General features: G+C 35.6%; 2 protein-coding genes across 3 annotated transcripts; one reads left to right on the top strand and one right to left on the bottom strand.

Moving 5' to 3' along the window:
* The first annotated feature begins 576 nt into the window (after positions 1-576).
* Positions 577-7,714, top strand: LOC125053881 (clavesin-1). 2 transcript variants are annotated; one of them, XM_047655490.1, is made up of 9 exons: positions 577-764; positions 3,292-3,427; positions 4,377-4,530; positions 4,608-4,766; positions 4,902-4,995; positions 5,166-5,382; positions 6,023-7,053; positions 7,195-7,291; positions 7,626-7,714. In XM_047655490.1, exons 2-7 carry the CDS (start codon positions 3,298-3,300, stop codon positions 6,172-6,174), a joined length of 906 nt encoding a protein of 301 aa, XP_047511446.1. In that variant the 5' UTR covers positions 577-764; positions 3,292-3,297; the 3' UTR covers positions 6,175-7,053; positions 7,195-7,291; positions 7,626-7,714. The 2 variants fall into 2 exon arrangements, with proteins under 2 accessions (XP_047511446.1, XP_047511445.1); XM_047655489.1 differs by having other exon boundaries at positions 3,282-3,427.
* Positions 7,715-7,788: 74 nt separating this feature from the next.
* On the bottom strand, positions 7,789-12,794 carry LOC125053882 (cuticle protein 16.8-like). The gene is made up of 4 exons (XM_047655491.1): positions 12,637-12,794; positions 9,800-9,989; positions 9,041-9,241; positions 7,789-8,561 (listed from the first exon to the last, which is right to left on the bottom strand). The coding sequence occupies exons 2-4, from the start codon at positions 9,987-9,989 to the stop codon at positions 8,422-8,424; spliced, it is 531 nt and encodes a 176-aa protein (XP_047511447.1). The 5' UTR covers positions 12,637-12,794; the 3' UTR covers positions 7,789-8,421.
* Positions 12,795-14,655: the final 1,861 nt, after the last annotated feature.

Raw genomic sequence — 14,655 nt, 5'->3', positions numbered from 1 at the left:
TTTGAAAGAATGTTTTTCTACTTTTTATTGTTTAGTTCATTTATATATATTTTTTTAAAAGTGACCTAAAAATGTTCTGAATAATTTACGTTAATTCTCTAAGAATCCCTCTACCATATGCGACAAGATATTTGCAATTGTTCCATGTACCCTGTACAAACACGAATTATCTGCATAATTCGCCAAAGTTTCGAGTTTTATCTAGCTATAACACTAATTATGAGGATGTTGATATTTTCCACCTCACCAAAGGGGATCTGTGGAAATATTTGAAGAGGGGAAGAACCTTGACTTTTGTTTAAGTAGGTATTAATAATTGTCGTTTGTTTAAGTTTCAATTTCTTCTTTTCTATATGTCTATTAATGTACCGCTGTTTTCAGTTTTACATATTTTGTTTATCAATGTAATGTGTTTTGGCTTTGTGTATTCTTTTACGTCTACGTGTTTTCTTATATTATATGGATAATGCATATGTGTTAGCTGTAACATAACTTACATAAATAAATAAAAAAAAGGAGAAACATAAAAAGGAAGCGAATATTTGTCGTACTTGTTTTAAAAGGCTTACTTGGAGTAAAATACTTTAGTGTTAGTCTCAGTTGCGCCGACAGTCGCACGCGCAGGCGCTGTCACAACGCCCTTTTCTAGACCGCAATAATTATTGATATTGTCACCTTATCGCTTTGTTTATATTAAAATCATTATATAGTGTGCCGTCGTCGAAGTAAGCGGCTTAGAAATAGTGGAAAGTGCATAATATAAGGTAATATTAGTTTTAATACTAGTGTTACTTGATAATAATACTATTATTCTTATTGACGAGGCGAACATTAATTATTGTAACCTTATATTTATAAATTTATAAAATATATCCTTTCTAAAATAAATCCTTTAATATATAAAACGAGATAAAATACCACTAAAACGATAAGTGCCGTTAAAACGCAAACAATTATTGCTTTTTGAACACTCGTTGCGTAAATAGTAAAAGTTACGCAGAATTCGTGTGTGATATATTATGCGTAAGGGTATTTTTACATTAGCCTTTTATGGTAATGGAGATTGTTCAAATAAATACATTATTAGAGGAGGTGTCTTTATAAATGACATATTTATTACATTTATATTTTAGCTGCTAAAATAGTCCTATCGTACGTAAATTCTCGGGTAATAGTTACAATAGGTAAATTAGATAAGACTGCCAATAGGTTTTATTGACTTTCCGTGGTTTAACAATACTCATTCAAAGTTTCATGTAAACGATAACAGTTAATGTTTTATTATTTCATATCAACTCAATGTTTATATAAAAGAAAACATCACACACATACTTAAATTAACCATTTACTTCAAAATGTTTCTCCCGAATTTCATTTTCTTTAACAACAATTCACATCACCAAAACCTACTTTGTTTTGAAGAGAGTGAGATTAATCTAATTTAATCTAAATATAATATTAATGTAATTACTGTAATTATGACTATTATGTGTGCCCGGCAAAACTTAATGGCCCTTATTGGCGGATATTCATTGTCCATAATTAATACTCCGACAATTAAATATCATTATTTTCAATAACACCGTTTCGCAACGCTTTAAACAAGTGTTTTTACAATAGTTAAATGATATTAAACCTTAAGAAAACCGAAAGACCGATTCAATACACTCAATCCCTTGAAAAGCCTTTTGTAGGCTTGGACGATCGCTCTGATCCGTTCATCTTTCGCCCATAAGTAAAACCTCCTCTTTTTTTAAAATAAAAACTCCTGAGGTATCTAGAGGGCCACCAGCAGATTAACGTTTATCAGTACGGTTTTCGTCGTGGTCGCTCAGCTGGTGACCTTCTTGTATATCTTGCACATAGATGGGCAGAAGCAATTGCTTCCAAGGGGGAGGTAAGTTTAGACATAGCTAAGATCCCCTTCGATCGGGTGTGGCATAAAGCGCTTCTCTCGAAGCTCCGAGTTCATCCAGCCAAGCAAGAAGACACAAGTTTGCGCGTTTTAAGCTAAAACACCCTTTGTCTGTCGCTACGCCTCTCTTCAAAGACACTCTCCTTAATGCCTCAGCTAGCACCGGAATACTGGGCGTTGACATATCGAATGAAATTAGGGTAAATTAGCCTTAAAGAAGCTTGGGGTGCTCAGCAAGGTGGGACGGTACATCACAACGTGCCAACTCAACTCAAAGCGCAAATTTGGATTTGAATTTCAATAAAAATCGATAAAACATTGGTTATTTATCAATATTCAAATCCAAGTTTAAAAATTCGAGTGAAAAACTATTTTTGAAAAATGCTTTTAAAATGCCTTTCCCGCTGTTCGGTTATTCTTGCAAATAAGTTAAATGCGTATGTAGGCCAATGCAGGAAGCAAACTGGCAGGTTAAGTAAGAAAAAAAACAAAGTTGTCAAAGAGTTCTTTTTTTTTCAAAAACTATTCACGCGTGCTTTGGTTTTGTTTTATTATTATAATATATATATTATTTTGTTATAATAAATATCCTCACGATTGTATTTTAATATCTAATTTTAATTGAAATATGGAAGTGCTTGATCAAAATGAAAAGCGTACGTTCCTAAATTATACTAATGAAGAATTAAGCTACTCGTCAAGATTATTGGCGTCTGTTTTCTTACCGCCGATTACCCGAAGTACATGACTTACCCAATTTGTAAAATGCCTTCCATGTTCACCATACATACATGCAAAATTGCACGAAACGATCTTTTTTTCTGCAACATTTTAGGTTTGGTTTCGAATATCTTCAAATAAATTAAACTTCAACTTTACAATTTCCAGTTATGACTTTAATTGGGTCACAATTATCCAATTTTTTCACAATTATAGAGAAAATGGAATGAAGAAAAAGAAATGAATCTATTTTTGTTTAGTTTTCTTGAGTACTTAGCTCGATGTTTAGTTACTAACAGGGCTATAGTCAATTCATTGTAGTAAAAACATACTATCGGTATTTATGATATAGCTATAAAAGCTATAGAACTCGAAATTCTTGTGACAAAGGTTCGACAACTTTGTGATTAGTTTCTGGTAATACGATCTAGTTATTTTTGCAAATAAAATATTTTTTCAAACATCCTGCTTCTGGGAATCAGTTTAAGATTGATTCCTGTGTCGCCTATTCACCCTGGCATCTTGACATCTTGATGTTATAAATTATAAAGTCTTATGAGAAATTATTAAGTTCTAACAAATCGTCCCATATTTTGAGTAGAATATAGGTTTAGAAATAACCAACCTAACGTTACATTTTTATCAGTTTGTTACAGAGCAAAATGTATCGTGTGAAGGCGATTGAGGTGGCAGAGGAATACCAAAAGAACCCTGGATTGACACCTGATGACATTGGAAAGCTACGTGAATGGCTCACTACACAACCCCACCTACCGTCCAAATATATCACTGGTACGTATGTATTAATAATATCTATGTTACCCTAAATAATACTACAACCTATCTGTTATTATCCATTTCATTACATTATAACCAAATATTTCTGAGTAAATACTTATACTACCAATATTTTTTTAATATAGCAAAAACTAAAACATTCAGCATGCATTATTGTTGCTTAAAAATCCTTTTAAATTTTTAAATGACTCAGAGCATATTTAAAAGTCAAAATACTCATCGTATATAATACATTATATTATTATTATTATTATTTATAATTAAATAATGCAGATTATCTTTCGCTGGAAGTATTTTTTACTATCATCAAAGATGAGATCTAAAGGCGTTCTTCGTCTCGTGCAATCTAATATTTATTAATACTTTAAATTTATGTTGTTAGGTATGTCTTTTGTCTTCTGTCCGTCTGATTTTTTCTTAATTTTTATTAAAATAGAAATCATATTCTGTGTGCACCTTAAACTACCAGTTGTTAAATATGGTATAACTAAATAACTAACTAATAGTGTAGCTTAGTCTGGGAAGCGTCTCTCCGTAAAGAATAAGCAATATTTATTGTTTTACTGGCTGGCCCGCGTGGATACCGTATTAGAGTTAATATAATTACAGCGAATAAGTACATTACAGAAATGTACTTGTGAAAAATGTGCTTGATCTTAAAAACAAGATAAGAGGCTCCTATTAAACACATATACTTACGGATTTAATATTTTGATATTTATCATGATCACGTACCTCAGATCTAGTCGGGAAACCTTGGAATCGGGTCTTAACTTTACTCGTACGTGTTTTATCACTATGCCATAAAGGGTAAGTTCGTGTAACTTTTGTTAAGTCGCTTCAAACCCTTTTATTTTTCAATTATGAAATGAAATATTGTTCATACACCTTCAACGATCTTAATCATAATTTATTAAGGTACAATAATTGTGTGATTCGACAGACTTGGATCTAATCCTAACGTACCACTGCTGCGAGAATAGTGCCGAGGTGAGCAAGCAGGTGTTGGACTTGCATTTCACGCTAAAGACCCTTTTCACTGCTTTCTTCAGCCAACGCGTCCTCGATCAACGCCTGCGCACTGCACTCAGAACTGCGTATGTACCTATCAGACCGGCCAAGCTGTGTGGACTTGCGCTTTCTTAATCTCTTCAACGTTTGGTCACGGTTACAGGCTGATCCAGCCGCTGCCCACACCTTCCGTAAACGGCTACAGAGTCATATACTGCCGTCTGCTCGACACTGACTCTAAAAACTTCATCTTTTCTGACATCGTCAAGCTTTTCTTAATGGTATTCGAGCTGTGGCAGTACGAAGAAGGAACCTGGCCAGGGTTAGTACGATTTGAAAGACCGCGAATAAAATACACACATTACATGGTAACACTAGGAGAGTCTCTTTTGAAACAAAATTAACCGAATAATAATGAAATATGTTGATTTGCTATAATATTTAAATTAAATTTCAGTTTCGTAATAATGGTCGATATGGACCAGGCGACGTTGGCCCATATCGCCCAACTGGACGTCATGAGCGTAAAGCAGGTGCTATACTTCTTGCAGGTTAGACTTATAATTGGCCTACTTTCTTAGAATAATGGTTACTTTGAACTTTAAAAACCACTTTTATTAAGTAAGAGTCTTTTTAAAAGCACTATACGACCAAATGATTAACGCTGTATTTTTGTCAACCGAAGAGATTGTATGAGTAAAATAGTATCCTATATATGCAGGAGAGTATGCTTGTGAAACTAAAGGAGGTGCACTTCCTGAACGCAACATCTTTGATCGACAAACTGATGATGCTTATCAAGCCCTTCATGAAGAAGGAGCTGCTTGACATCCTTCGTATTCACCAGCGAGATTCTGACACGCTAGACCCTTTCGTGCATTCTCACTCTCTACCCAAAGAGGACGGGGGCGACTTTAAGAGTAGGAACATACTTAAAGGTATTTACATAATATTATGTTAAATATATATTTTGTGATTACGTGAAATAAACTTATTAAAATACATCTCAGACACAAAACATATGGACACATAGAAATAATTATAATTAAAGTACATTTTCCGATATATAATTATTTTCCTCAATTGCGAATAAAGCGTTGCTATTTACCTGTCCCACATGAATGGAACTGCCGAGGACTCTTACAGTCGTTAAACTCACCAAGTGAGCGTGAAACGAGGAGTTGTCTATTATTTATATTTTAATACTCATAGCACTTAGGTCATCGGATGTGTAGTTATTTGTCAATTTAAGTCTTTTATCGCCGGAAAATTGTAAAAAGTATTCCTGTTTGCTGCTTATAACGTGTTCCATTTAAAACTTTCTATTTAATATATAACATAGTATGTATCTTTACAGTCTAACATTTCAATTTATACCGATAAAAGCGACATTAACTTACTTCTCTTGTTCATTTACTTTAACATCAACTATATTCTCCTCTTAGATGTGTATCTAGAAATTTCACCCCACAGCTCTTCTTTTTAAGGCTTACTTAGTCAATCGGTCTCTATAGCGATGACTTTATAAATTTAAATAATACAATATTAAAATTATTTAGTATTCTTTTAATATTTCAGAAGAGCAGTTGAGTCGAATCGAGGCAAACCTGGAGTTTTTCGAGAAAGAAAGTAAGAAGCGAGTGGACGAGTCAGTTCGGCCGGGCAAGAAGACCACCATCGAAGATGTGTTCGGAATACAAGGCAGCTTTAAGAAACTCGATATAGATTGACAGCGATCACAGATCACATGCCTACGTCAGTTGAAGGCCTAATCGCACCGGAGCCCAAAGAGGTTCACTGAGATGTTTTAGTCAATTTATGGGCGAACGGTTTAGTTAAGTTTTATTAAGTAGGTACTCAAGACTGGGGAATTTTAAAGCACTTGAATATGCAAAATGCAAATAATTGTTTAATTTATAATTGCTAAAAAAATATGATTGAGGAAATAAGGTAAACTACGCCGAAAGAATTCTCGGCGACTGTAATATTATGTATGACTCTATTTCCGTGTTTTATTCCAATTTCGTGCAACATTTAAACGTAAGAAAAACCAGCGAAAGCAGATAACCTTACCTTACATTGTCTATAAATTAATTAAGCTTCAGATCACTATTAAAAGACAATTTCATATATATATTAAATTATACCTTTTGCTATTTAAAATATTATATAACCCCACACACAAAACGAGTATTATGTAGACGAGTGCACCATCAAGTGAACTGTCGCTCTGTTAATGGTGCGAGTGTGTGAATTTCAATTTGCAATTAGACAACGTAATCGCACTCGATTCAAGTGCTTTTTATGAAAATTTGCTAAATATTCTATCAAGTAATTACTATAATGGACTCTATAAACGCTTCGTCGCCCATACAAACAGATTTAAATGCACCAATTATTTACAATCATTCATCACACAAGGATAATGCTATTTTTGACTTTGCAACATTGACTTTGGGACTAGTTTTGTGTGAAACGATAAGCGGCTTAAACAGTGATGTTCGGCCTATATAAAGTGATGAAGTATCGGTGTCCAGTTGTATTTCATTGTCGCAATGAAGGTTCTGGTGCTGTTGTTTGCGTTGTTGGCGGTCATAGTCGCAGCTGTGGTAAGTACATTAGTAAGTTGCTGTAAAGTGTTTATCAAGTATGCTTAGTGATAGATATTAGTGGATCATGTAAAAGTGGTTCTATAGGGCGTGAAAGGAAATGATCTGAGCAGGTATACTTTTAAAAGCTATTGTGTGCAGGGCGGTATGAGTGTGGGCCGCAGCGCGGGCTTTCAAGGTCCTGAGGCGCCCGCCGGCTGCAACGGCCGGGGACCGCCGCCACCACCACCACCGTCCAGTAAGTTGGTTTTATACAATTCTTTGTAGAGTTTTATGAGCCTAGTACCGCTAGTAAGCGGTTAGGTCTTCGACAGACAACCCCGACACACACAGTGTAACCCTCACTTGTACCGTGAAGGTGACCCAAAAACGCATATCGGGCACAGAAGGCTGATTCCTGCCGAATAGAGAATTTATTTACAGGATCACTTGGCAGATGTTTGACCATATTCTACACACACATAGTTGTAAGTACAGACCGAATAGATCTCCTGCTGACGCCTAATTTTGTTGCCACAACGATTACGGGCCACCACGACGACGATTTATGAGATGTTTCAATTTACTTTCAGATTCAACGGGCTAAATGCCGATAACCAGGACATCTTCTGGCTCAACACAAGCTCTCGACAACGGATACTGAATAAACTGTACAACTCTGTCTCTGATGTTTTCTTTCAAGTTCCAATTCGATTTTTGTAGGTTGCCGATGGTGTATGTAATCACACAAACAAACAAAAAACAATTTATTTATATTTATAATATAATATAAGATTGCGTTACAAATCGTCTTATTCCCTGAGTACTAATTAGTAATATTGTTTAACACTTACTTAAAATGTTTCAGAAAACGTATAAAAATATAAAAGTATGAAATGGTAACATTGGTAAAAATAAATAATTTATACATTTATTTTCATCGTGAACTTCTAGAAATATATTTTATACTATAGAGACATAACGTATAAACGAGAATTAATTACATTTCAATCAATTCTCTATGTAAAAGTGTAATGTTGGCTTTTAATACGCTTATCACAAATTATGATGCATAATAATTAATAGATTTATGAAAGACATACATTTTACATATTAGATATGTAATTCGCATACAAGATGACAATTTACATAACACGACATGTCACTGGACATGTACATATGTTAAGCTAAATCACTCGGCTTTATCCAATTACCGAAATTCACCGCTATGCTGTTCAAACAAAACAAACAAAAATATAATTATACAAATTGAGTAAATATGTGTTACAAATAGTCAATTTTGTTTAGTAATTTTTCTGAACACTGCATGTGTTTTCTTTAATATGCTGCGGTTTGAATCATAAAGAATAGACCGAGTCATAAGTCGGTCTATTCGAGCTGTTCTTCCTGCTGAAGCGCGTCTCGCTCGGCGGCGATGCGCGCGTGTTGCTCGGCGATGACGCGGAACAAGGACGCGTGGCGCGCCGCCGCCGCCACAACCGCTGCGGACTGACGCGGCACGTACGACTCTGAAATTTATACATTTCGAGTAAATAAAGAGAATACATTAGTAACATTATCGTTATGTTATTGATTACGTAAGAAAATTATACAAGCAAATAAACGCAGACATAAGAGCTAGAACAGGTGTGTCAGACATTCTCACTAAGATAGACCAAAGATGAGAGAGATGGACGGATCATATGCTACGGAGCTCCCATGTAAATGGGGCAAAATATTGACGGAATGGTATCATGGAGACGGAAAACGAAGAAGAGGTCGACCACGCAAGAGTTGGGAGGACGAACTGAAACTAACGGCAGGCTACAACTGGAGAGCTCCGAGATATACTGGAGTGAAAATATATTAAAGTTCATATATATAAAATCACAGAGTTTCGGAATTTAAAGGCTATATTATTATTGATTATGTAAGAGTTGGTTTACCAGTTAAAGGTTTTATATTTGCCACTACTCTTAATTAAGCCGCGTACGTAAGAAGCATTTACCGTCAGGATGCGGGTGAGTCGCGTGGTCCTCGGCGATGCGAGCGTAGAGAGAGAGATGCCGGTCTTTGGCGGCAGCCACGGCCTCGGAGTCTTGGGGCAGGGCGGGCAGTGGATCACTCAGCACTGGGTGAAATCCCTCCCGGTCAGCCACGTAGTCCACGGTACGAACACGTTGCGCCGGATCCACGTACGAAAATGTACCTGATATTAGATGTAAAGCTTCATTAGAGAATTATTCATTTGTCCGTAAATTACTTAAAGCAATAAAGGAATTTATCCCTTTTAGCGTAGATGTACGAAGTTTATTATATTAGTGGTACTATCTTCGAGTGTTTCACTTTTTATTAAAAAACAGAAATTAATGCGACGTTGGAACAAGAGTTGGTATTAATTTTTTTGTCCACCGAAGCGTCGACCTTCACTACAATAGTAATATTATGTAGGTATAATATTGGGAATAAAATTTAGTACTAAAAATTAAAAAGTAAAATAATTTTTTTTTGTCATAAAATAGATATGAATCTTTTAATATAATCTCTATAAAGCATATTCGCCCGCAAGGCTCGAAAAGGTCACTAATGAGCCGAAAACTGGACGCAAGAATTTATTCAAATGAATCGAATATACGACGACATCATCAGAACGGGTTTTAGGTCGTTTACTCTTAATATTTTGCCTCCATAAAATAATACTTTTTTGGCCAGATATTCTGCAATACACAGACTGGACACAAAAAGCAAATATGGTAGAAACAAGCACCTCTCACAACGCCACTGCCATCGCTGACCTCGGCATGCTGTCGGTCTGTGTGTCCGGGATAGCGTCCCGCCGTGTAAGAGAAGGCGTAGGGTCGCGGCGGCGGTTCCGTCGTCGTGATCTCTTGATCATCGGCGTCAGCGCGCACACCGCTCAGCGCCACCGAGCATAATAATAACGTCGCTGCTAACATCTGAAACCATCAATATTTCTGTTAGTCCACACGGAAAGTCGGAGTACGTTTAGTCTTTAAACTTTGCAACGAATTTTTTTAAATAATAGTTCCACATTTGGCCCATTTTTAAAGGGCAATAGGTTTCATTGAATGTTTGATAACATAGAGCGAGGCGCCACGGCCGGAATGTGAACTTAAAGCTGACGTCACTCTTCCGCATCGAGGACGATACACGAGGTGGTCTCCAAAAGATCCAATGCCGCTGCACTGCGTACTTTTCTTTAATAATAAACCCCAAATAATTATTGTTAAAGTCAACAATGTTTGCGATACATAATGTGTCCGCTATCCGCGAAACGTTTCAAGAAATAAGTGAAACATAGAAACATTAGCGAAATGATTGTAGCTTAAAGGTAATAAGTAATTGTGACCGAGTTAAGCTCGCAAAGAAACATTAGTTTCGCAGGAAGATCCTGTTTCGCGTCAGTGATCTAGAGGTTTCCGCACTTCGGGTCGATATTGCGCATCATGATACATTATTATCTATAGATCTCTCCGACGATGACATCAGATCATGATTTTTACGACTAATACTTTGAACAGATTATTGAAAATTGTATTTTGATATTATTAAGTTTTATTAAATTAACGTAAATGGTGTTTAATGATTTGCTTATTTATATATCTATGGTCACGCGTCACTCGGTTAGCGCAACTTATTACATATTTGTGTGAAATCCTTTGGCAGTTAGAAGGCTAAAGAACTTTTACTTTTAGTAGTACCAATTCCGCATGTATTTTTGAGACTTGACTCTCGATAGAAACAATTTCAGTCAATGTATATCAATTGTTGTCGAGAGCATTACGGAGCGGTGTGTGCGAGCCCAGCGAAAGTGCAAAGGCGCCCTTGACCGGCACCTATCACTTTCATCTGGACCTTGGCCCACTTGAGCAGCAGCTCGTGTACGCAACCCGATCGCTCGACCACTGATACTAACCGATACACTGTGACGCCCGCACCTAATTCTGCTCGGATGCTGCTGCTATTTGTTTACCACAATAATTATTTTATTATAGAAAGAGTCTTATTTTATCTTATAACAGAAAGAGGCAAAACGTGTGTTGGCCTCCCACCAACTTCCGCATCACATTTTAAACCCTCCCACTGAGGCATTGTCTCCACTCCTCCATTCGCCTACAACCGTTTAGTTGTTTTATTAAATTATTCATTAATTATATATTATATTATATATTATTTCATATGCATAAGAAACGCTAATGTATAAGGCAAAAATTTAAACCCTTTATTAGGATAAGTTGGAGGCCTATTTCAACCCTTAATCATGAATAATTGCGACATCTAACTGGTATTGAATTAAGACTTTGCTACCTATATTATATTGTTAAATCGGTAAACACGAGAGTTAGGATAGGGGTAGGATGAAATCGAAATGCAGTTAACGACGTCAGTGCTACTGACGTGGACTTCGGATTGGTAAAACAACAGTTGACCTTGTTCAGGCGTATGTTAGAAGTGAGATGAGCTGCTAATGTGGAGGAAAGGTCGCACTGCGTGGCTTACGTAACTCATTTTATCGGATCTAGTGTTGTTTTGCTCTATGCGAAATCTCCTCAATCCACAATAAGTAAGTAAATGTCCTATCCTCAATTTTTCAGTCCTCACTTCAGTTTGTTACAATTCCAAAGGTTGAAAAAATTATTATAAGTTATAATGCCTAGTTAAATAATTACGCAATTGATACTGATTACTTAATTTAGTAACAGAAAGGGTTATATAAATATTTTAGCTCGGTATAATATCGGCGAGTTAGATCAGCCTTGTGCAATCCCGGCATTCAGATGAGAGGCACCTCTTTGCGACGTCACTCATATTGTCATGTTAAGTATTTTAAGTTGTTGAGAGTAGAATTCTACTTGAAATAGCACAACTACTTTTACCAATCAAGCAAATAGGACAGCTGACATATTTTCTACCAACAATTACAGTAAAGAAACAAATACTTATTGAAGAAGCGTTTGCGATAAAAATGATTACACGGAAAGAAACTGCCTGGTTCATGTGTAAGTATATTGAACCAGGAATTAAATAATTACCGAGTTTGGAGTCGATAAAGCGGAGTTTATTAATACAGAACTGATGAGCACATTTTATTATAAAAATGTTTGTTACCCAGATATAAGCACATATCCACATGGAATCTTTGAACGGCATGCATTTCAAATAAAGCTTAGAATATGATAAGATACACATACTGAAGTTTAAGACAACGGTCACTATCATAATGAATTGAAAGTAAGTCAGTTAAAAAGATAAAATAAATCTGAACTATATAAAGTTTAAAACAGAATTAACAATAATCCATTTGCAATTGTTTTTACTGTCAAGTTCAAAAATTCCTCTACAAAATGGACCTTTTAATTACACAAGAAGTTAAATTCCTATTTCAACTCATTGACAACATTTAATCATTTCATTTCACGTTTAAAACTTACTTTTGCGAAATTTATATTGAAAAGCATACATATAGTTAAAACAGTCTCTACAGAGACTAAAGCTTTTGGAATTACAAACTAAGAAATATTAACAAAACAACAAAAATATTTCGCGTCAAATCTTGAAAACAAATGTAAAAAATGAACTCACCGTAATCTGAACGGAGCCCGATCGTTGTCGACACACAACACAAACTGCTCTAAAGTGAAGGTAAACAACTAGGAGAACTACGTGAACTGGGGATTGATGAACGAGGACCGCTGAATGGCAAGCTGTGAATGAAAGGTACTATATGTCCGCGACGTGCATTACGTCTTGGTGCTGCATCGTCTCGGAAACTGCTTTTACCCGACCGAAGATACAACGGTATTGACCGTGGATTACAATTATAACGTGTGTAAAGCCATTGAATGGAGCTAAATGGAGTAGAGCCCATATTTATTTGTCAGCAGAGTAAGCTTTGCGGCTCAGGCGATTTTCAAACCTGAGGTCGTGTCTTCGAACCCCCATCTATGGCTTCTCTAGAAACTATCGCGAGAAACTCGCCATTTCTAAGAGTAAATAGCTGAGCGACATCGAGCAAAATGTCGCAAACACAATTTTGCCGTATTTTTGTGCTAGGCGTATGATTTAGCTTCACCAAATAAAATTATCAAAAACACATTTGCAAGAAATAATTGCATGCTTTTATTCATTAATAGATTAACTTAATAATATTTCATTGTTATTTCAATAAAGTACATTATTTTATGAAAACATCCCATGTTAGAGACCTACGCCTTCCGGATGTAGCGCAGTCGGCCATCGCGATTCCTCTACGCCACTCGTAGCGGTCTGTGCCCTCGCCAGTATTCCCTTTCATGACTTGGAATAACGTTGCATTTGGTGAACGACCCCGATAAGCATGGGTAAAAAAGTTTTATATTATTGCTTAATTGAAACCCAATTATCGATCTGAAAACTTTTAGATTATAAGATAATTAACATCTGTGCTAGCCGAGAAATCGTACGTTTGGCTTATCTGGATTATTTATTTTTAATTTTATTATCGTAAATGTTCTTGTTTTTATTGGAAAACTTATAGTGAATTTGATTTAAATGCATTTTCAGACGTTCTGACCGTACCATCGAAGTATGCATACACAAACTGAATATTTGTGTCTAGATAAAATATTATTCGTGTACCTACAGAGAATTAATGTGAAACTTGTAATTATTATTATGGTCGAGGTGTGTCGTAGGAAAGCCCGTACGTGACACGAAACATCATTTTTATAAATGTAAATTTAAAATACAAGGGAACGTTAACATAATTCATAATTTTATTTGTTCACTAAATGAAGCTTTTAAGTTTTTGATTCACTTCTCTCCCATTTGCATTTTTCAAAATTTTAATGATCATATAATCTAAGGACTACTATATTTTTATTATGACAGTAAAAATCAAAGCCTTTTATGAGACTTCATAACGACGAATGAATAGTAGCTTTTTTAATTTCAAATATAACCATGCCTATCACTAGGATCATGACGCATAGGATTTATCATAATTTTAGACTTTTATTTATGATTACGATAAACTCGATAATGTGGCGTAGATTTAGTAATCAGATTTTTGTGTTTACACCAAGTAAACGTTGGGAATATAACTAAATTATAGGGGTGAGTGAGCGCCGATGGTATCACGACACATGTCATTATACAAATAAGTACGTCGCAGAGATATAAAAATCGGTCGCTTTCATAATTCATAGTTGTTAAATATCAATGTTTTTTCATTAATTTGTATGGCTGTTTATTTGCAACGAATAAACTTGTTAAAGATGTTGTATAAAAGGTAAGCGAACGAAGTATAAATGGGAAACAAAGTTATAAAACAGGTGTGGATGAGAAGCAATCTAACATTTCAAAACTTGAGACTCTAATCATAGCTGTTATGAGGCTATTACGACGTATAATACGCTCGTACAACTCTGTTATTACTAGTATTTTTACGTTTTCACATTATGTACCCAGAAGCCGAAACCGAGGCATCGTTTAGTTTTCCCCAGGAAGGGCCGCGAGAGTACCGCGCCGAGGGGGAGTGTACCGTTGGAGGAGCGCATGCCTTTATTTTGCGGGTACGTTACCGAAAATCAGTTATTCCAAAATGTAAACGTTTTTACAATT

Source organism: Pieris napi, chromosome 11, assembly GCF_905475465.1.
Source record: "Pieris napi chromosome 11, ilPieNapi1.2, whole genome shotgun sequence".
Lineage (NCBI taxonomy): Eukaryota > Metazoa > Arthropoda > Insecta > Lepidoptera > Pieridae > Pieris > Pieris napi.
This window is presented reverse-complemented; position numbering and strand designations above follow the sequence as displayed.